Source organism: Oxyura jamaicensis, chromosome 7 (assembly GCF_011077185.1).
Source record: "Oxyura jamaicensis isolate SHBP4307 breed ruddy duck chromosome 7, BPBGC_Ojam_1.0, whole genome shotgun sequence".
In the NCBI taxonomy this organism is placed as follows: domain Eukaryota; kingdom Metazoa; phylum Chordata; class Aves; order Anseriformes; family Anatidae; genus Oxyura; species Oxyura jamaicensis.
In genome coordinates this window covers 9,454,291-9,476,936 of record NC_048899.1, presented here as the reverse complement: position 1 = coordinate 9,476,936, position 22,646 = coordinate 9,454,291, and the positions used below count along the sequence as shown (strand labels likewise).

At 35.6% G+C, this 22,646-nt stretch overlaps 1 protein-coding gene across 2 annotated transcripts; it reads right to left on the bottom strand.

The window, feature by feature from the left end:
* Positions 1-1,573: 1,573 nt before the first annotated feature.
* DCAF17 (DDB1 and CUL4 associated factor 17) lies at positions 1,574-22,639 on the bottom strand. 2 transcript variants are annotated; one of them, XM_035332458.1, is made up of 14 exons: positions 22,309-22,639; positions 21,051-21,154; positions 19,573-19,663; positions 18,015-18,154; positions 16,872-16,950; positions 16,623-16,712; positions 14,640-14,747; positions 14,007-14,112; positions 10,293-10,435; positions 8,790-8,899; positions 8,304-8,394; positions 6,661-6,744; positions 5,408-5,563; positions 1,574-3,813 (listed from the first exon to the last, which is right to left on the bottom strand). In XM_035332458.1, the coding sequence occupies exons 1-14, from the start codon at positions 22,453-22,455 to the stop codon at positions 3,781-3,783; spliced, it is 1,482 nt and encodes a 493-aa protein (XP_035188349.1). In that variant the 5' UTR covers positions 22,456-22,639; the 3' UTR covers positions 1,574-3,780. The 2 variants fall into 2 exon arrangements, with proteins under 2 accessions (XP_035188349.1, XP_035188347.1); XM_035332456.1 differs by lacking the exon at positions 1,574-3,813 and adding an exon at positions 3,908-4,625.
* Positions 22,640-22,646: the final 7 nt, after the last annotated feature.

Genomic DNA, 22,646 nt, shown 5'->3' with positions numbered 1-22,646 from the left:
CATTGATACACATCTATTAGATCAATTCACACACCTTAACCAAAAAAAAAAAAAAAAAAGCCTTTAAAAATACTGTACCTCTGACAGTGGCAATACTTGACAGTTGTAAAGAAAAGATCTCAGTCACTGCCCTATATATATATATATATATTCATGGCTCAGCCTTAGGAAGTCACATTTGACTATTATTTCCCCTTTTTGCTCATATCATTTAGGTTTTATACTTACTGGCAGCAGCAGAACGTAGGAATCAAGCAACCTTAAGGGAAAGCCTAAATGAATTCATGAGTCCACGACCTTTTTAGTTCCAGAATGCCCAGAGACTTTGCTTTAATTAGCTAACATCAGTCCCTCACAACCGGTCTTTATGAAAACACCCAGTCCTTCTACATACCACTCTATGCAGATGGTATATCTTTCTACCAGATATTCCTAATAGCAACCTCTATCATAACTGGGAAGCAAATTAATTTGTTCATAAGCTTTTCCATCATGTGCGATAGCTCTTGCAGTTCCAGAAGGAAAAAAAAGTTTCTTGTTGGTGAGTTTTTGGTGATTTCAGTTACTGTTAAGTAATAAGAAGGTATTTTCCTCAGTGACAAGAGGAAATGAAAAGGCAAAATGAAAATAAAATGAGCAAGATTCTATGCTGTTAAAGTAACAGGACATATCCAGAAGAGAAGAAAAAGAAACGTAGAAAATGCAGAAAGCGTCTGTGATTGCCTGATTGGGAATGTTGGCAAGAATGGCTTAAGATCCCGTCAATTTTATGTTTAAAAAATACATTTGAGAATCTCTACTCATGGTAACAGTTCATATGTATATGTTTACCTTTTTGTAAACATACATATATATATATATGTTTTCCTTGTGCATCTACTGCTAGTGAAAATAATGGAAGTGTGAGCTTTTCAGCTTCAATCTTTTAAAGTATGTACTTAGTCCAGTTACTTTTGACTGTATTTGATCTAATTACTTGAGGCCTTATCTACAGACTCTGGAAGCCACTGCATGAGTCATAAGTACTCACTGAAAACAAAATAGGGGAACGCAGAATTTCACACAAATAGTTCCTCAGTCCATTTTTTTTGTAAATCAAAAAACTACCAGTAAATGGGTTTCCTGATAATAAAGCAGTTAGCTACTGCCTGTGAAGGATAATTTTATTTTATTTTATTTTATTTATTTTAATTTGTGAATCTACAGATTGGAAACAAAATATATTGAAGAATTTTTTTTTTTTTTTTTTTTTTTTTTTTTTTTTCCAGAGCAATTTATTTCTGTTTTCTTGTACTAATGTCATGCTTTGGTGCTTACAGAGGTAATTATGTTGGGCAAGAATATTTGCTTTGGTGCTTACAGAGGTAATTATGTTGGGCAAGAATATTTTTTATCTCTGTAATGGAAACCACAATAGCATCCTCAGAATTTCTCAACTTTACAAATACTGGCGCTCTTAAATGTACTGAATTATTCAGATTGTGTAACAGATTTCTAAGTAACCTAGTTTATATTAGAAAAAAAAAGTTCTCTACATTCCTAATATATGGACATGAAAGCATAGTTCTACAGGTCAGATCTAATGCCTTTATTCAGATTTTGTATCAATTTGACACAACATAGTAGTACAGCTCTGCCAGCAGCGACTAAAAATGCTTAGGCATCTTACATATAATATCTCCTGGCAAAGAAAAGTACTACCTTTTTTCTGGTGGATTGATTTTGTTTCAGGCTTTAATTTGAAATAAAAAGTTGATTCAGGTGGGCTGCCAACAAGCATGCAGATAGTTGTGTTTGGTTCAGATATAGGGTTATTCTTTGCAATGTAAAAAACTATAGGTTTGTGGTCAGGATTTTCTTCCCTTTTAAATAAAAGTTTATTTTTAGAATGCTCTGGGGCTTTGCATAGGTACGGAAGTCAACACTGCTGTTCACAACTTGAAAAGCACAACACATAAGCATTAACTGATTCAGATTCTCTGGTGTGTCTTAGCCCATTTATAAGTAGGGCTGTGAGTATATTCATGAAAGTATTCAGGGCTAGTCATTCTGGATTCTCAATTCTTAAATAACTTAGGTGTTTTAAATTAAACGGAAACATCTCTCCTGTTTCTGAATGAAAACATCTAGGTGTGACCCTCCATGATGGAACATCTGCCATTATGTGTAGTTTAGCAACATACTGTGTATAGAGAGTGATTGTTTCTTACACAAAGCCCATAATCTTCTTCATCAAAGTCTAGGCTGACTTTTATTCACTATAAATTGCTGCATTTTTCAATAGATGGACACCTACGTACAACTGTTGATTTAGCATGCTATCACAGGTCCACAATAGCTTTAAAATAAGTCACTGGAAAGCAGAGCAGAATCTTGAAAGCTGAAGCTGATCTTCATGAAGAGAACATGCACTACTTAATAAACAATCCTCTAATGCAGTGTAAATGTCTTGCTCTGGGAATAACTGTTTTAACAATCCAACAGAAATTATCACGAAATATCAATATGGAAAACTATGTCATGAAAATGTCAAAAATATCACATGGCGGTAGTGGGGTTGGTATAGTCATTAACTGCAAAAGTCTCCCATAAAATTCGCTGCTTTATCCCAATCTGGGAAAGTTTCCACTTCTGCTGTCCCTTCTGAAATCTGTTTTTTCAGGATTGCATGATACTTCTGAAGGCTAACAAAATGGTTACTGTGCCTTTCTTGAAATAAATCAGCTGTTAAATAGCTTCAGTGTTTCTGCTTCACTCCATCTACTCTGGCCCCAAACAGATGATTCACAACCATCTGACAACTGTACTTTTCCTTACTAAGTATCTTTTAAGTCTCATCAGCTTGTTTTCATTTAGTAGCTCTTTATTAATAAAAATATCCAACTTGTCAACAGTACAGTAAAATTTCATCAGTTGTGTTACTAGCTATATAAAACAATTTGCATACATCAAAAATAGTGATGGAGAGAAGAGATGAGGAGTATCATGAAAAACAGTTCTGTAGCGTTCTTCTCCAAGTGGTCAACTTCTGGTCATTAGCTGTTGGTAAGATTGCAGAGTAAGGACAGAGGACAATGGGGAGTACAGAGGCGGAGTGTTGTGCTATGCCAAGAACACAGGTTGAAAACAATAGGAGAGGAAAATCTTTTCTCCGGTTTATATACTAATACTATACTATCTATTTTCCTTTACTGTTAGACTTTTGAGTTTCTGAAAAAAGAAAGCAGTTGTTTTCTTTGTATTACTTCGATAATTAAGGAATTTTACTTATAGCCTTACTTTTCATTTAGGCTATATTTTTTCTTGTCCATGGTAAGGTAGTTTAGATTTGTTATCATTGACTGACGTGACAGATTCCTAGTGAAAGGAATTTAGTTACAGACAAATAACCCATACACACTCAGAACAGAAATTTCTGTCTAAGTGCTGGATCCTATAGATTCATATTAATTTCTGCCCTCTTATCTCCCTGATACTTATAGTAGCGTAATGGACATGTGCCTTTTCCTGGATATTAAGTGAAAACTTTCTGAAGGTAGTATGCAAGTAGAGTGTTGCTGCTGCTGCTCTTTATTTCTAGTGTTGTTTATTACTATCTTAAATCTCTCAGAGGACATCTTTGACTTGCATCTGGTCACTTCACCTTTGGTCATTTGCATGGTCATACTTTGTGACCACGAAATCTACAGCTTGGGGGTTGCTTGTTTTTTGTTTGTTCATTTGTATTTTTAATGAGTATATGACATGGAACTCTCATGTATCAGACATACTGCACGCATGCTAGCTTTGGCTCAGACTGAACAATTCCTGAACCTAAATATGGGGAAATACAGAAAAGTGTCTTTTCTTTTTTAGACAATCTATACATATAAAATAATAAATATATATACAAAAGGCAATAAACATGCCTCATTTATTCATATTTATTTAAACCAAAACAAAGACAACCAGCAAACTCAAGTGGTTTTATGTGAAACAAAATCAACAGAAGGATTTTAAGTGTTTTAATGGTAACTGCCATTTTCGTACTACACATAAAATTTATCCTATCCAGGTTTTACATACTTTGTTTAATTAACAGTCTATATTAAAGTTGCATAGGTAAAACTACGTAAGACAGAACACAGCAGGTGGTAGACGATCAATAAATCTACTTCTTTCTCCTTGACGTCCAATATTTCAATGCAGTTGCTGAAGAGAACCAAGAAATACTGCAGCCAGCATTAATGATGACCTTTCATGTGTTTACATGAAAAGCCTCTAGGGACTACAAACAAGTGGACAATGTCAGAGAGAAAAAAAAAAAGGAAGTAAAAAACCTCTCATAAAAAGTACAAAATGTTAAAATTAAACACTGAAGGAAAAACAGTAGCTGACTAATTCATATGTATGAAGTCCTTAAATAACATCCAAATGAAAGTTGCTGTAGTTATGTCTTAAATATATTCAAAAATTCTCCCTCCTTTTTTACAAAACACTCTTTCTGTTTTTTCACGGCGTGAGCATTCATCTTCTTTTGCAGTATCACCGACCATTTGGTAAACGTAACAGCTGAACCTCCTGTTAGGCTTCTGTTCTATGTGTAACACAGTGTCTCTATCAAAGTAAACTTCATGACTGTAAGTCTGAAATGAGAAAAATAATCCCGACTTCAGCCTCCACTTCCACAGCTTATTAAGAGTACCGTGCCTGTGCCATTTTCCATGTGTGTGTGTTATCTCCCTGATCAGACAGGAAATTTGTGTTGGGGCACAGTCTGCCCTTGCAGAAAAGGGACAGAATTTTTAAACTTCCAGAGGTTTTCTACACGCTTATTTTAGGAATCTAAGCACAAGTTAAAGCACTGGAATTAAGTTAGGATCCTTACTTGCCTATACACATGATGATAAAAGAGGCATCAAAGGTGCTGAATAATTCAGACCATCTAAGTTAGTACCTACACTTGGAGTATATGAACCATTGCATCTCTCCAAATATACGCACAGTGGGGTCCATTCTTAACTATGTATGAGTAGTTCTAGTTAAGTTAATGAGACTATTTACAAGCTGTAAAGTTAAACTGATGTAACTAGCCAGAGAATGAGTATTCAAGTTGATAAATACTTCAGAAGGACTTAAAGAAGAACAGAGCAAACAAAACCACAGCACAACCAACCAGCAAATACTGATTTCAAATCATGAAGATTTTCAGATAAATGAACTACTTTCTGATGCAATGCTTACGTTTCTAGAGTCACAACTAGTATTTTGTGCAAATCTCATCCATAACAATTGGCAACACAATTTATATATCTCCTTCAAATCTGAACAAAAAATTAATCCAAAACAGTAGATAAACAGGTATGGGAAATGTTAGCGTAAACAAACAAACAAAAACGCAAACAAGCAAAAAAGGAATTCTCCTCACCACATCCCAGGATTCCAGTAATGGAATACTCTTAAGTAGAATCCCCTGCTCGTTACAGTGTAAGTCAAGGTGAGCTCTTCCATCAGCTCCTATTTGAGTAACTGCCACAGTAGATAATAAATCCAATTCATCTTCATAGTCTACAATTTTGAATGTCTTAGGAAAAAAAGAAAACCAAGTTTATATACGAAACTTAATTTCACATTCCCTTCTTCCTAAATTGTACAGCTATTTATTTCAGGCGAAAGAAGATTCGGAAAAATTCTAATTCTTAAGACTTTTGGCATCATAAGGAAAACTTTGCCAGCCTGATATACAACAGGCATCTTTCCCAGCACAAGGTGTCTAATGTATTTTAGCAAACCTCCTTAAGATTGGAAGAGAAGAAAGTGATGTTTTGAACACTCTTAATGCACAAATTGATGCATTTTATATATAACATACAGGAACTAGAAAAAATACAGTGTGCAGACTCTGTAATTTTTATTATGTTGAAAGAGGTGAATAGAAATGAACTACAGACCTGGAGGACCGTCTGTATTTTTACGACAATAAAATATTTTTCCTCAGAAAAAAAGAATAGAAATAACTGCAAGAAACTGATGAATTTTAACCATTGTGCTTATTCTAGCTCTGGATAGAAAGCTACAAAATATTCTTCATAGCCTCTTGAAGGGGCTGTGTGTGTGAAGACTCAACACACAGCATGTGGTGTTTTCACTCTCAAGAAGCAGTTACTTGAAGGAAGCGTTGAATACTTTCTCCTGCAATCGAATCAAAGTAGCTGATAGAGGAAAATATAGTTTAGGTATTTAGATTGTATTGACTTGGTTCCTCTAGTATTTTATTTAAAGCAAGGAAAAAATATGCTTCTTCCAGTTCATGAAATACTTTGGAAGAAATGCTTAAAGGAAGTGTTTGAATAGAAAGAAGAGTAATGGTTCATCACATTAACATTTAATTTCTGTGCTACTGTAGTCACATGGAGTTATGACGGTGTCATGGGGCTCAGTTCTGAAAAGAAACAGACTATCCAAAGAACAAACACCAACCATGGAGAAAACAAGTGGGAGGCAGAGGGTGGAGTGAGATGCTTTGAAGTTAAGACAAAGACAGCCACAAAACATGGATAAAGAACTCAAAGATTAATGCAACTAATGGTTATAGGCACTGCACCTCTAACAGGAATGACTTCTGTCTAGCTAAACTTCTTAAATAATCCATAACTTGTTTTTATTCAGTGCATCAGTTACCTCTTGTTCTGGGTCATCATCCAGCAAGTTATAACGCGTTTTCACCACTCGACCAGAAGCTGTTACAGTAACAGAGCTGTTCACCTTTGGAGAAAAAGAAAATAATGGCTCAGGACTTCAGAGCATCATGGTTTCTTCATATCTATTTGACAATACATCTATTTCTCATCTTTTGCTTTTCTGACTTTGCTTTAAACTCTGGGATCTTGCATTAGCAACACATGGCCCTATTGCCACCATCTCTTTTTTGTGAGGGCTCATGAATGTGGTGGCCTTTGGTGAGACACTACTGATCTTACTCATATTCACAGGTTCTCAATCCTATAGAGGTGGCAAAGTTTCTTAGTTACTGCATTTTTAGAACAACAGAAGCAACTGGAGCTAAAATGCTGGAATGAGAATTAAGACAGCTAAATCACCACCAATTTGCTTCCTAAAGTTAATTCCAGAAGATGGGGAAAGTAGCATCGTAAACCACCACAAGCTGCTTCCATTGGGCATCATTAATGCCAGAAATATTCAAAACTGGGGTTACCAGTGTCTTAACAGAGGTCAAAAGTAAAAGGTCCAGCAAAAAAACAAACAAAAAAAAACAAAAAAACAAACAAACAAAAAAAACAAAACAAAACAAAACAAAACAAAACAAAAAAAAAAAAAAAAAGCAAGCCATTAGAAGATAAAGCTTATCCCTTCTGAACTTAATAGAAGAACTACTCCTGAGTTAGTACAGATTTTTAATACACAAACTTTTCTTCTAAGAAAGCTTCAAAATTAATATCACTGACTCTCAGGGACTTTGCAGTACTCATAAGCTATATAAAAAAGCCTTCCTTTTATATAAGGGATAACTTTGTATGCTGAAGCAAAATGAAAGTTCCAGGCTTTACTAAAAATGTTCTTTGAGCTTTTTGACATTTGTGATAGAAAAATCACAAAAACAATCTAAAAGATACCATGAAACAACCGAGGTGATTTAACAGCTCATTTCTATCAAAGGTTCAGATCATCCCCTTGCCGCTTGGTTCTATGTTTCTGCACTCTTCTGAGCAACTGATGCTTTTTTTTTTTTTGGTCCCTGAATTATCTTCTAGTATTCTGCTGCACTGAATTGGCTTACTGGGGGTTACATGAATGCCAAACCTGTCACAAGGGAGTGACCAGTGTGAATAGCCAGGAAGAGTCAGACTTTTTGAAGCAATGTGCTGTCTCTGTTTCTATAAAGACTTACACCTAAGTTACATGACTTGAAACATTTCTAGCATTTGTATTATCAAGTTATCAGACCACCAGAAATGCACAAAATTATCCTTCCTAACACCTTCATTTGAAGGAAATGTGTTGCCATTCTGTATGTTTTACATCAGTGACATAGTTATACTACACATCATAAAGAATGCTGAGAACTTAAGACTTGAGGATTCAAAAAACTATCCAGAAAATGTAATTTGTTTTCAAAATTTCTTTCCTACAGCTTAATAGAAGTCCAGTGAAGATGAGGAATATCCTTCAAAAAGCTTTGAATTATGCCCATAAAACACTATATTACTACTACACACTATATTACTACTATACATAAAAACCCCTTGTATTGCTCAAAATCATGCACAATGATTTCAGACATCAGAAATTCCTGTTAAACTCACACAATTTTCTTCTCTGTTGGCCACAATTATAAAGTCTTCTGAAATTTCAGTTTGGTCTGAATTACTTTCAACTTCCTTAAGCTTCAAGACTCTGTAAAAGAAATAGCAATCACAAAATCAGTCATGCATTGAAATCCACCTGCAACAAATATTCTATATTTATATATATATTTTTTAAAAGTTATATTTCAAACCAACAAATAACTGAAATCGAAACACACTATTTTTGTAATTTACATGTGTCAATGAAATTTTTAACACAGTGGTCCTGGATTTTTTTCCATATCATAATCTAGTGTTGACTGCCAAAGCCCACACTCATGTAGAAATCTGCAGGTGTTTCTACCAGGACTCCCAGTTCTGACAAATTCATAATTTTTCCACTTTCTAGGAGCTGATGACAGTGCTTTTGCCCACAAATCATCAAACTACTGAATTTATGCAGTTATGCAGTTAAGTAAAATTTGAAGAAAAAAAGGGTCATACTTTATCAAATTTGGTCCCACATGGATTATTCTGCCCGACATATCTGGATGGAAATACATCCAATCAGGTTCCAGTGAGCAGCATTTCATATCCTGTATGCCATTTTTTGCCTGAAGAAGGAAGGGAAAGCTTAGATTATTATACTTGAAGTCTCACAGATCCAATTTAGAGAGGAAATACTCAGCTCCTCTCCACACTCCTCTGAAGATTTATAAATATTGCTGACAAACAAGATCAGAAAGGATGGCAGTGGACATCAATAATAATAATAATAATAATAAAAGACTCAGTTCTAATTCTCATGGATATTCCATGGAACAGTTTCAACAGTTTTTAAATACGCAATGAGCAATGGCCTTGTACCATGATTATACGTGGTCCTACCTCTCCTAAAACTATACTATATTAAGATTTACCCAACATTCTGCAAACACTCAAACAATTATAGCAATTTGTGTGTCAAGACATGAGAAAAGCATGAGAAAAGTATTGACACGTGTTGTGTGAAGACATGAGAAAAGCATTAGTACAAACTTGGACTTGTGCATCACACCTCAGACTCAGCCTCTTTTGTGCAAGTATTTGTGGAATGTGTAAGCCTGGGATAGCTTGTGATTTCAGCAGCAAAATGGTCAAAATTGTGGGATTTTGGCAGGTACTTTCTGTTAAATTTAGCTAACCTAATCATTCAAAATTTCAAATCATGTACCCACATAGGAAAAAAAAAAACAACAGTTGAGAAAGGATTGCCCAAGTCCCTTTGAATCAAAACGAATCTTCAGCTATGGTTGTGAAAGATGTTTTGAAGATAAAAAGTGATAGGAGAGGGATCACTGATTCAATCAGGCTAGTAAAAGAAATGAGGACATTCACCGATGAGAAGTTTTTTAGTGAAGAATCGTGAACTAAGAGGCCAGAAGCTGCTTATACTACAGAAGTATCTTCAAGTCAAAAGCAGATCCAAAATAAAGCCTGAGATGGTAAGCTCACACAAAAGAATATATGAGGAACAGCACATTAAATAAATAAATAGGAATGCTGGATTAAGCTGTGTAATAAAGTCTTTCCAAAGAGAGAGAGAAGGTACAAATCAAGGATAAACCACAAACATTTCGGAAACTTATTCTGCAGTTTCTTGAAACATAAAATGTTTCTTTCATCAAGCCACTTGGTAGGCTGAACAGTCAAAAGCGCATTAAGATGTTACCATGCAAGGAATCAGGTACGAGATTCTGCTTGAGCCTTTAAAGATGGGAATACAGTGCTACGTAGCACTGGCAGTGCTATGATTGTATTGGAACTAAGGAAATCACAGAAGCAACACTAATTCAGGAGAAAACGTGACTTCACTGGATAGCAGATACAACAATGTGGGGTGATCCCTGTGAGAGTGCCACAGTAGAAAAGAAGGACCTTGTTACTTCAATCACTACTCAGAAGGAGAGGTGAGAACAAACGTGATAACAGATTCATTTCAGAGAAGCTGCTACCTGAATATATTACCAAAGCATTGTCTTTCAGAGAACAAATGTAGAAGACTCCTTTGTGTTTTTTCTTGTTAGGTGTGATGATATAATGCCAAGGGTAACCTCCAATTTGAAATGCATTCTCCAGAGAAGATGCTTCAAATAGCAAAGGTGGGGTATCTGCAAATATTGGGTAATGTTAAGACCATTAGTAGCAGAACAACCATCATTCTATTGATGCTTTCAGTTCTAAATTACAGTTCTAAGTTACTGAGTTCTCAGATCTTCATGCCAAACTGCTCTTCTATCTTTGACTTACTTCACTTCAAATGAGCTGCATAAGTAAAGACTTAGCAAACAGTTAAAATTAATTCATCTCATCTGAATGAGAGTGGACTTAAGAACAGATCAAATTACATATTGAAAGGGTCACTATTCTCTTGAGAAAAAAAGTGCTAAACAGATGGAAACAGGCTACCAGCAGCAATCATAATAACAGAAATAAACAGAGAAAGATACCTGAATCCAAGTGTTCCTTCTCCTTTTACGTAATCCAACAAAACAGTGTGGACCACAATTAATTCAATCTGTAGCTGAGTTCATAAACAACATTAAAGAATTCTTGTAATTCATAGCAAAAGAAATGTCGTTCTCCCTTCAGTTCAGTTGGGATAAATTACAGAGATACAATAGATGTAGATGTAGAGCTTAGGGATATGGTTTAGTGGGGACTGTTAGTGTTAGGTTAGAGGTTGGACTCGATGATCTTGAGGTCTCTTCCAACCTAGAAATTCTGTGATTCTGTGAATATGCCATTCCTACAGGTCTTCTGTGTACTAAGTGACAGAAGCATCTTGAAAAGAAATGTACTCTGTACAGTTTTATAACTTTTATCAAATAGCTAAATAAAAGCAATTTCTACAGCTGCTATGACTGCATTAACTTTAAACTGAAAAAAAAATCTCTCATTAATAGAACAGAGAAGTGCTGAAAAAAAGGGGGGGAGAAGGGGGGACAACAGTGTGGAGAAAATCTGTAATTAGCATGGACATTTAAACAGGAAGAACATAAATACCCAAGCTGAATTACTATGAGAACAAGGGTCTTATCTTGACTTTTTTTTTGTTCCAAAGGTCTCACAAAAATTTTGACTTGTCCTTGCCCTGCTTAGTCCAGCTAATTAACCAGACCCTGACAGTGCCAAGATTTTATACGACATCAGAAATTGGGTTTATATAGTGCTTCCTTTTTTTTCTTTCATCCATATTTCAAAGAACTTAGCCCTTTAGATTGAAAGGAATCACTTTACTGTCCATGGAAAGGAAGTCTTTCCTGAGCTGGAGAGTGGCTGTCTTCTAGTTGTTTTTTGGACTATAGGAAATGGAAAACTCTATGTGAGATATAACAAAATATATAGTGTATGAAAACAAGCAGCTGCAGAAAACGTGGAGAATGTTGAGGATGGAGGCATATGCAAAGGACCTGCATTTATTAAAATCTGTCAGACAATGAAAAACAGGCCAAGAAAACTTGTTAACATTTTACCCCATAGACTTACTATATATATTCTTTATTTAAAATAAAAAGGTCCCTCGAAAATTCTGGTGGATGGACTAAATTATAGATTTAAATGGCTTTCAGTAATACAGCAATCCTAAGCAGTATAGGCTGCTCATAAGATACGCCTTTCTTTTTATGCTCATTTGGCAAAACACTGCAAGGTCATCATCACCTAAACCACGGCAATAGCGTGACTCTGCTGCCTCAACTCCCTCTTTCCTGTTATGTGTCACTTGTTCTTGTTGCTCAACATTTCCTATTCTCATTGTTCCTGAGTCCTTTCCCTAGCATCTCAAGTTTTCAGTCTCCACTTGAGCTTCTTTGTTCGTTTCCTTAGAACTCTCCAGTCTCATTCAAGCATAAGCCACGAAGTTGTTCCTGGCAGCACTAACATGTATTTGTTCTAATAAGTTGTGGAAAAAGAAAGTGAGCGGAATATATTCTTTTTTTTTTTTTTTTTTTTAAATTACTGAATCATAAAATAATAAATCAAGCTATAATTTTAAGTTCTGGACATTCAGAAAGTGATACGATGAAGATTTATAGCTACATTTTCCATTCTTTCCACTGTGACCAAAATCAATTTTCTTACCAGTCAATAGCTGTAAAGGTTGTGGTAGGTACATAGTAACCTATGTGTTTTGATCTCTCTGTACTTCCTCTTGGGTACCTAATGCACCATAAAAATAGCACCGTATTAATTGCCATCCCTTCTGGCAATTTCTGTAGGGAAGCTAGTACTAAATAAGCAGGAAAATTATGAACAGTTAAATTACAGTAAATACAAGTTTAAACTCTGAAACTGTTAAAATCTCACTCACTGGAGCATTACATTACACTGAAGAGTCAGCCAGCCATCTCATTCTCAAAAAAAAAAGCTCAAAAACCACAGGAATGCAACTATCTGCAAGCAGCAGCCATGGTAAATGTTTGTCCTAAGTTCAGAACTTCCTAACCACAAATTCTTGAATGCGATTCAAGATCAAAAATATTTTCCCCAATACATTGGTTTTAAATACCAAAACTAAAAACTATAATGATCTGTAAGACATGAGAACATATCTAGAACAGGCTTCCTTTTAAAGCTCCCACAGCATGTTTTCCATAGGGCCATTAAATTGTGGTTTAGCAGAGAGGAAAATGAGGAGAAATTTCTTTTTGCAGAACCTCAGACATCAACTATAGCAACCTATCACTCTGTTTTGATAAAACATTGCATTATAACTGAAAGCTTTAACTACGTCTGCATTTTATCTTTGTCTATATTTCCTCAAGTTTATGTAAATCTGTTTTGTATCCTATTATATGATACTGTTTGTGAACATAAAGATCAAAAGCATTTTATGGGGATAGTCTCCTGTGAAAGCCATTTAATACAGAAACATTCAAAAATTTAAGGAAAGAAAGCGTGCATTATTTGATTTTGGTGAAACCTGCTTTTTCTTCCCCCTCTCAAGTGCCTCAGTTGAGTTTTGAAAGTGTATTTTCAAAGGAAAAAATGTTTCACAGGAAGTCTCAGACTTTAGTCAATTATTAAGATTCGTAATATCAAATTCTAATCTCCAATGCACCAACAGAAGTGAATGCTTGGTTTCAAAGAAGTTAAAGTAATTATTAAGCAGAACATTCAAAAGTTAGTGATTTAAGGCATATAAATTGTTTTTAAGAGATGATTTCTTCTCTCCTCGGGAATTAACTTTACTGAAACTGGCACATTTCCAACAATTAGAAAAATCAAAATGCAACTTGGACAAGTTATATTCTGTCTCATTGAATTCTGACTCTTCAAGTCAGATTAAACTTCCTTTGACACCTTTTGCTTATGTACTATATACAGTTTTTGGGTGTTACTAACAGTTGTCCCAGCCCTTCCTCTTTCCCAGGAGCAGCTGTGTCTCAGAAATAAGGAAGGTGTTTCCACTTTATGTGTTGCTTATGAAGTTTTTCAAATAGCTAGTTTCTGTACTAATTTTCTAGGCAAGTCACAGAATCATAAAATCATGGAACATTTTGTGTTGGGTCCTATTTAATTAATTCTTGTAATTACAAGTAAAGCAAAGCACATTTTTGATGTAACGAAAAACCAGAAGCATAGCAGCACAATCTAAAGACAGTAATTTTAATGTTCTTGTTGCTAAAAATAGTCATAAATAAACCATGTAAGCCAAGATAATACAAAGATCATAAATACCTGTTATTTTAATGTTACACGGAAGACCAAATGGATACTTTCCTACAACTCCCACTTGACCATTCCAGTTGAATTCACATCCCAAATCAAGCGGCTGTTCCATGAACTAAAATAATGCAGAACAATTCAGCTTTACTGATGGATATTTATTTGCTGTTTGATTTTAGTGCTCCATTCCTGCTGCACTCCTGATCTTGTTAGATGCTGCTTTAAGTCTTATTTTTGAATTAACATCTGATTCTTTATAGGAAGAAGACAAATGTAAAAGTCTCATTGATGCTCAGTTTCAGATCAAAAAATCTTCCATGCCCATCATTTTCTACCCTTAGCATTTGCTACTGTAACTACAGACCATGTATATAAAAAGCATCACACCCTGGTCTAGCATTTACAGAACTCCTCTCTACATGTGTTTAAATGACTGCTTGACTCTGTTTCTCCTGCTTTGCAACCTGTGGCTAGCGTGAGGAGAATTTTCTGATAGTGCATCCATTTGTATATTCAGATTGTAAATAGATTTAGGCAAGAACTCTATCCTTTGACACAATCCCTATGTTCCTGTGTGGCATTACATGACTATTAATGATTTGTTGCCACAAAATAGCATGGATTGTATGAAAACTTTTGCATTACCTGTTCAGTGATGGCCTGGAAGCTATAGAGCCTGACCAGTCCCATGCTATACATTACAATCAGGATTCCATTAGAAACATCAACGTCTGTAACACTATTACCAAATATCTGGAAAAAGGAAAAGAAAAATATTATATTAAAGAAGAAATAATTGAGGGAATGCAAAATATTGAGATTACATACTTAATTATGCAATCAATTTCCTTTTTGATTCTGACCAAAACCTACGACCAGTGTTTTAGTTTAAGAATGTTTCTGTAATTCATCTATTCTGCTGAGTTTCTGTAATACTTTGCACTGCAATAACACCTGGAATTAGGTAAGTCATATTCTGCAAGCACATTTATTCTCTAATTAGTTCTCATTATGTCTTTTTATCATATTACCCAGTTATTACAAGAGATGAATAGATTTTATTACCTAGCATCCCACAGGAAGTCGATAGCAAAACTAACAGTTCAATCTAAAAGAACTGATTTCGTATCGTCTGTTCTTTCTTCATCACCAGGGTAAAATACCAGTCTAATCATGGCTCCATGACTGTGTACAGCTGTACTAAAACTACACTATCCAGCTGTCACAGAATACAGGATCCTCTCTGAATTCAAATTAGTCACATACATGTGAAGCTGATTACCCTTTTAATGATTATGAAGTATTCCTTTGTGCTACTGCTTAGAGCATCTCCACTAAAAAGAGAAACAACAAAAAACTAGTTCTTAATATTTAATGAATAACAACATGCAAAGTTGGTATTTTTTTTATATTGAGATGTTTGGAAGACTAGAGTTCTCATTTCTCATTCAGAATCACTGTACAAAAAGCAATTAAATTAAGGTTAAAACAGGCATAAACGTAATTCAAGAAAATAAAACCAAAGCTGGAATACTCCTCATTCCTAACTGTATGAATGATCTAGTGATCAGTTTGTTCCTGAAAGGTAAATTCACCCCTTAGACCTTGTCTTTTTTCAGTCTTACATTAATTTCTCAGTGCATTTGTTAGCTTAAGGTGCCAGACCCAAACTTTAATAGTCTCCCAGCCCCCAACTCTCATTTCTATCCTTGAGACCTTTCTAGTCTGAAATTAGACTTTATTGTAGCATACCATCTCAGCAAAGCTGTTGCTTTGGGTTCATTCTGCAGTCTTCAAGAGTAATCATTAACTGTAACAAAACAGTTACATCCCACTGATCCGTATCAGGTTTGGCATTGCATTTGCTGGTTGCTTCCTCTTCTGGGTGTACTCTCAAATTCCAAATTCTACCCTGATCTTATTCCTAGTTGTAACAATTACTCCAATGATGAGCACGGCCCCAGTGGAATAAGTACTTTTTTTTCTTACATTCTGCCTGCTATAACCATGATGAATCCAGCATGCCATTCTTAAGCAGATTGAGAATATCCTTGATACTGGTAAGATTTATATTTTCCAGTCCTAAATACTAATTACTAAAAAACATATTTTTTCAGCAGAGCACTAAAACTTGTAATCTGGCTTGTAGTCGCCTAATGTATACACTTACTTACAGGTCACAAACCAACCTCAGAAAGCTTGTTTCCTCTTGATTCGTAAATCAATACACATATTTATATTTTGCCACCCAGTATCAATGATAATTCAAGTTTGAAACATTTGTAACTGTATACAGAATTCATAGGCCATTACTAGGAACTGATCAGAAGCATATCTATCTTTAAAGAGGTAAAAAGAACTCTAAAAACACTCTACAGTTCTCCAATTCTTATAATTCCTTTAAGTGAATTCTGAAATCCTACACATCAAGAAGTAATGCAGTAACTACGCATTTGCATTTTCTCTTCTGGAATTATTAATCTTCCCCCAACACAACCACCAGACACTAAAAGAGCATTAGTGCTAATTAAAAAAATAGCGTCCAAAACATTAAGTAAGACTTCCAAAATCCTGGGACAATTGGCTATATCTGGCCTCTCATATAACTACGGTATAGACTGAACTTACCTTTTTGTTTATTTCTAGCATTCCCATAAAGGAAAGAGGTAATACTTGGAATACAGCAAGATGGAATAGTACAGACTGTTGGATACCTGCCTGGGAAGGAACAATATTGAATATAGTTGTTATACTTGAGGCATTTATTAGCAGTAGAACATCATCATCTTCTACTATAGTAACAAAGTGTAACGTCTCCATATCTGTCCTTGTAAATTTCTTGATTTTGTAAAAATTAAAGTTTTTCAACAAACTTACCTGCCGTGATGCTGCAGGCAGCTTATTCTGAGCTGACTTTATAACCATTACCTCTTGAGGAGTATCCCAGCTGAGGTACCTATTTGTGACAAGGAAGGCCTATCTTAATCATTGTAAAATCCATTAATAAAATTTAAATAATAAATAATTTTCATGTAAAATATAACCTATTGTAACTATGCAGATTTTGCAATAATGCAAAAGCCAAAGAACTAGATACCAGGAATGGCTTATTCCATAACAGGATTGTGAGAAAACTTTAGAAAATATCAACATTCACTGTCTTCTTTCTTTCCTTCCCTTCACAAATCACTGCTTTTTTATCCTTCAGTCTAAAGAAGATCATTACTTGTGAGAACTGAAAAAAACATGCTCTTTGCCAGAAGCAGTAACTGCTCTGCTTTTAAAGAACAAAATGGATACCCTACAGAGAAGTTAAAACTGCTTACTTTAACTTTTAAACATATTTTTCTTATGCTTTATAAAGTTTGTTTTATAGTTCTTAAAGGTCCTCTCCTGGTATGTGTCTATTGCAATATTAACGGCTATAAAATTGTCAGAGAAAAGCAAATAGTAGCCTGTTTTTTGTGGCTTTTGTGGAACTTGATACCAAATTTGAGACCATGATACTTTAGCTGCTGAAATTCTTCTAAAGAAAACAGAGTGCAGGAACAGTTCTCCAGGAAAACTGCTGGACAAATAGACCTCTAGTCAACCATAGGATATGTATGAGTGGGTACCTAAGGTTTTATGAGCTGTCTTTCACTCCAAAAACTCCCAAAACTACGATTCCTCTGATCTGCAGGGAGTGTTTCGAAGGTAGTATATTTCCACCACGTTCAATGACCAGCAGCAATAAAGGATCTGGGAAAACAGGGTGAAGCTTGATGAGGAATTTGGGATTTCACCCTTTTTCTGCTCTGTATTTGGTGCAAATTTCCTCCAATAAAAAAATTACTTTTACATACTTTGCCTAAATGTTATAGATGTTGCCGTTCCCCAGGCATATATTATCTATAAAACAATACTTTCTGAATGCGCAGAAATTGAACAGCTTAATATACTGCAAAATAAACATGATTCCCTTTCTCCAGCTTAGTGCTAATGATGGTGAGTTACATAAACCCTTGCCAATGTTAATACCTGAATTTGCAGCCAGAGCCCGCAAGGTATATTTTTTCCAGTATTTCCCCACTGTCAGCAGAGAGACGCAGAAGCCAGTTCTGTGCTGTCAAGACTAGAAGGGAAGATTTATAGTCTGATGGATTTGGAAGCATTTCCCCCTACATAACAAAAAGGTTATCAGAAAGAAGTTTGTACCAGGAATATACGTAACATTTTAACGTAGTAACAAGAAAACAAAAGTGTATACATACTCCTCAAAAACTAAAGGTGGAAAGCTTCCTCCTAATCACAACTGGATCTCTGAGCTCATGTCTGTGCTAAATTGCTGACTATTACATAACTAATCTGTTGTCATATTTTTTGGAAGGTAGTTACTTTTTCTAGAAAACACGTTGTTTAAAACTTCCTTTCCTTGCATAAGTGAAGTATAACTGCTTATTCATCTAACTGATACCAAACTTCAAGAGAGAACTATTAAAGTATTGCAAAATAAGTCATTGAAAGGTAACTCAACAGGAATTGAAAGGTAACTCAACAGGAACTGCTGAGGATGGTCCTCACGATGCTTATTTTTGGCACCTCAAATGTGGGGCTAATATTCCTAGTCTCTATGGACAGTGCACAAGTGAAAAAACCCTTGAGGAATGGAAGTGTTCTCTACGGTCTAAGGAGACCAGCCTCTTCCTCTATGTGCTCAAATTAAATTGTTAGAACTAAGTTATATCAATACCATATGAGTAACCATAAGGACCTTTTCTTATGAAACTGCAAAATTATATGGCAACCATTAGTTGCTTCAGAAAAGCTAAGAACAACAAATCACCCCATGAAGACAAAGGATTGTAAGTCTAACTGCTTGGCATCAAATGTGTCACAATTTTGTAGATATGAAAAAAAATGTTTGCTTGAAATCAAATGGAAAATCCACCTGTAATAGCAATGAACAGAGTTTTCAGCTTGAACTAAAAGATATTCAAATTGCACAATATTGCTGTACCATAGGCACTGCAAAGAACAATATAGAAATCCCGTGGTTTTTCTGTTTGCGTTTTTCATTTATTTTTCCTCATATGTTCCAGACTACATCCCAGCAGGGTATAGTCTAAATGTTAATACCTAAAAATTCCACTAAGTGAATCAGAAGATTCAAACCAAACAGAACAACCCATGAATGAAGAAATACTTTGCCTTCTTCTCTTTACCCTACTCAATGGAAAATGCCTACATGAATTGTGAAAACAAACTCCCATCTATTGTCCATGCTAACTCAAAAATAAATAATAGATTAAAACAGAATTTATGTTGTAAGGAATTAGAATTGCATAAGCATAAAGGCAACAGCACTGATTTTAAAATCTTCTACAGATGTTCACGAAGAAGCATTCAAATGCACTGTTGAGAAAGTCAGAGAAGTATACCTCTAAACATTCTCTCAAAATAAACATAAGTTAAATGATTCAACTCCAAAAAAATGTTGACAATAATAGTTCACAGGAAAAGAATGCTCTAAATTGATTCCACTGAAAGATATTAATTTGTTTTTCCACAACAATGGTCTAATAAAGAGTAATCTTACCAGTGGGCATTCCAATAATAAAGCATCTTCTATTTTTTCTGACTTGGGACACTTTGGCTTTTGATAAAGTATTCTTGGCTCTTGGGCAATGCTGGAGGAAAATGATTGCTAATCATTAGTCTATTTTATAAACTACTTTCTATCAACAAGTCATTTAATACACTTTTTCCACTTTTGCAAATCCTGTCTCTTTAGGCAAGTCAGAAATCTAAGTACCTTTTTTTCCTTTGTAAATACTGCTCTCAAATTAAGCCCAATAATTAGGCTTAATATTAGGCTAATAATTAATCTCAAATTGCTCTCAAAATAAATAAAAAAATAAACAATATTAGTGTAAAGTAATATCTAAAACCTAACCTTTCCTAGTTTTTAAAGTTACAGTTAATAGTAATGTTCTTACTTTCGAAGTAGACATTATAAAGAAAGCATATTCCAGAAACTATGGATTATCCTGGAACCTTCCCCTGAGGCACTTTCAGTGTTGCCTTTCATAGTATAAAGGCATGGCATCATGTACAAATATTTATATAAAAAAATACTACTAGAATAAAATCTTCATAGGGTGCACAGTTTTCCCCTTAGTGAGAGGATGAAACAAAGACAAACCTTGAAAGGCGTTAGACAAGCTACCCCAGTACTGGAAGGCATTGAAACAATGTGCGAATGAAACATGGGTAAGATTTCTATCTCTACCATGAGCAAACCATAGACTAATTTAATTCTTAGTGGTTTACACCAACAAAATAATTTGTCTTTTACGTATCATATTACAATGTCTCAATACTGTTCTGACCACAGCTTAGCAACACAGCTCTCCCAGTCCTCACTACTTCCCTCACAAGTAGAAGGAGCAAGGACAAGGACTGGTGTAACCGGGACTTCCCAGCCTCTATCCTGCCCTGTGCTGAGTGGTTTCTGAGCTGTGCCTCTGCAGCAGTTCACGGAATAGGAGAGTTGTACATCAGAGCAGTGAACTGATCTGCAACTTGCATTAAAAGCAGCAAGTTCTCAGCACCTTGCACCTTTGTATGAACAATAATTTACTTCTTTAATGAAGAGTTTGTAGACATCATACCAATCCGGTTACAAAGGCTGATTTTGTGATGCATTGACACATTCACACCAGCACGCTGCTGGTTACTGGATCACAAAGAAGGGAATTACGGTTTATTTGTCTTTTTAGTGCAAAATCCTAAAATGCTGATCATCTGAAACCCCCAAAGTGCACTTGAAACCTAAAGTTACACAGCATACACACAAAAGCTTTTCTTCACTAACGCAGTTGTCACATTAAGAGACAAAGGAATTTCAGTGTAATTTAACAAAGATTTATGTATCCAGTTATTTTTTGCTCATAAGTACATTCCACTCAATTCATAAGGACTATTTGGATGAGCAAAGTTAGCTACATTTCTAAAAAACAGCATCACAGTATTAAAACTATAAGCTGGGGTAACTTTTAATTGTAAATTTATTACCTGCTAATACAGCACTGGTAGTTGTCTAAGTAAATTCTTCCTCTTTCATAAGCAATAGGAGATGCAGAATGAGTCGTCCAAACATTCTTGAATGTAGTACTTTCCTGAAAGAGACAATGGTTGCAACAGTTTGTAACAAATTATACTTCGGGAAAATACTTAGTTCCCTCAGCTTAATAATTTAAATGAACCTTTCCTGCTGACTACATAAAGGATTCTTTTTTAAACCAAATCCAAAGATCTTTTAGGGAAGATTTTTCTTTTCTAAGAACTAAATTAAAACCTCTTTTTATTAGCTTATGGACAGCACGCGCAATGAATATTTTGTCATTAACCTGTCTGCATTAAAACTGGCAATTTTAATGGAAAATTTTTCAATCAAGGATAAAATCCTCCAATGTGTAAGTATGCACATAAATCTCTTTTGTATGTAATTAAATTTACTGAACTTGATTCCATTTTGCTCATGGTGAGTTGTGTGAAAGGTAGAAAAGACTGTTTATACAGTTATTTGCAAAAAGAACCTGAAACGTTAATGGGATAAACTACTCACATTGATAGAGCTACTTGTGTGCATTACAGACGTCAATAGCTCTGTATCACTAACAAAGGTTTCAGCCCTACAAAAAAAAAAAAAAAAAAAAAAAAAAAAAGTGTTTTGTGTGAATTAGAGACAGGTAGACTCATTTCTATTTCAATAACCCTTGCATGCCCCTAGATCTAGTAGCTTAAGCGGCCACTTTACCTGACTTCTAATAAATGAATTTTCAGGTAGAAGACAATTGCCAGTTCACTTCCATACAATCACATTCAATGTGTTTCTATCAGTTAACAAAATCAAATTTAATCTGTAAGTGGTTTAATTTCTATTTTTCTGTAAGAAATTTCACTGACACTTCAGGGTTATGTTTACCTGAGGACCTCTGCCGATTATCTTATTTTGTTGTGAGAACTTCATTCAATTTCAACACTGATGCTCCTTTAAGCATTGCAAATTTAATATTAAGCCATGTTAGGGTAAGAAATATGCGATATAAAATCTAACATGACTGTTTCTATGTAGTAGGAGCATTAGATATACAGGTGCTTCTCCCGTTTCTGTACAGCACAGTATTATGTATGTTTCTAGGTCTGAGTCTCATGAAATAAATTTAACCATTTCTCCCTCTCTTCAGCAAAATTCCATTTTTTTTTTTTTTCCCCCAAAAAAAGTTGGCGTGACCCAGAGACTTGTGAGCCACCTGCGCGGCCCCGATACCTGGCAGATGAGGCTCCTGAGCAGCCCCATGTTCTTCCTGAGGGCGACCCCCGCATCCCTGGCGTAGAAGCCGTGGGCCCTGCGGCCCAGCAGGCGGCAGGCGTTGGGAGCCCGGGGGTCGGCCCTACCGCCGCCGGCGGGGCACATCCCGGCGCCGGGCAGCACTCGGCTTCCTCCGGTGTCTGGGGCCTCCCGGAGCCGCCCGACGAGCCCCTCGCCGCCCCCTGGGCCTTGCCCAGCGCAAGGGAACGCGGAGCAAGGCGAGCCCCCCCCCCCCCGCGGAGGGGGGTTCACCCGGCCTAACGCCGCCTGTCCCGCGGCCCGCCGGGTACTGTAGT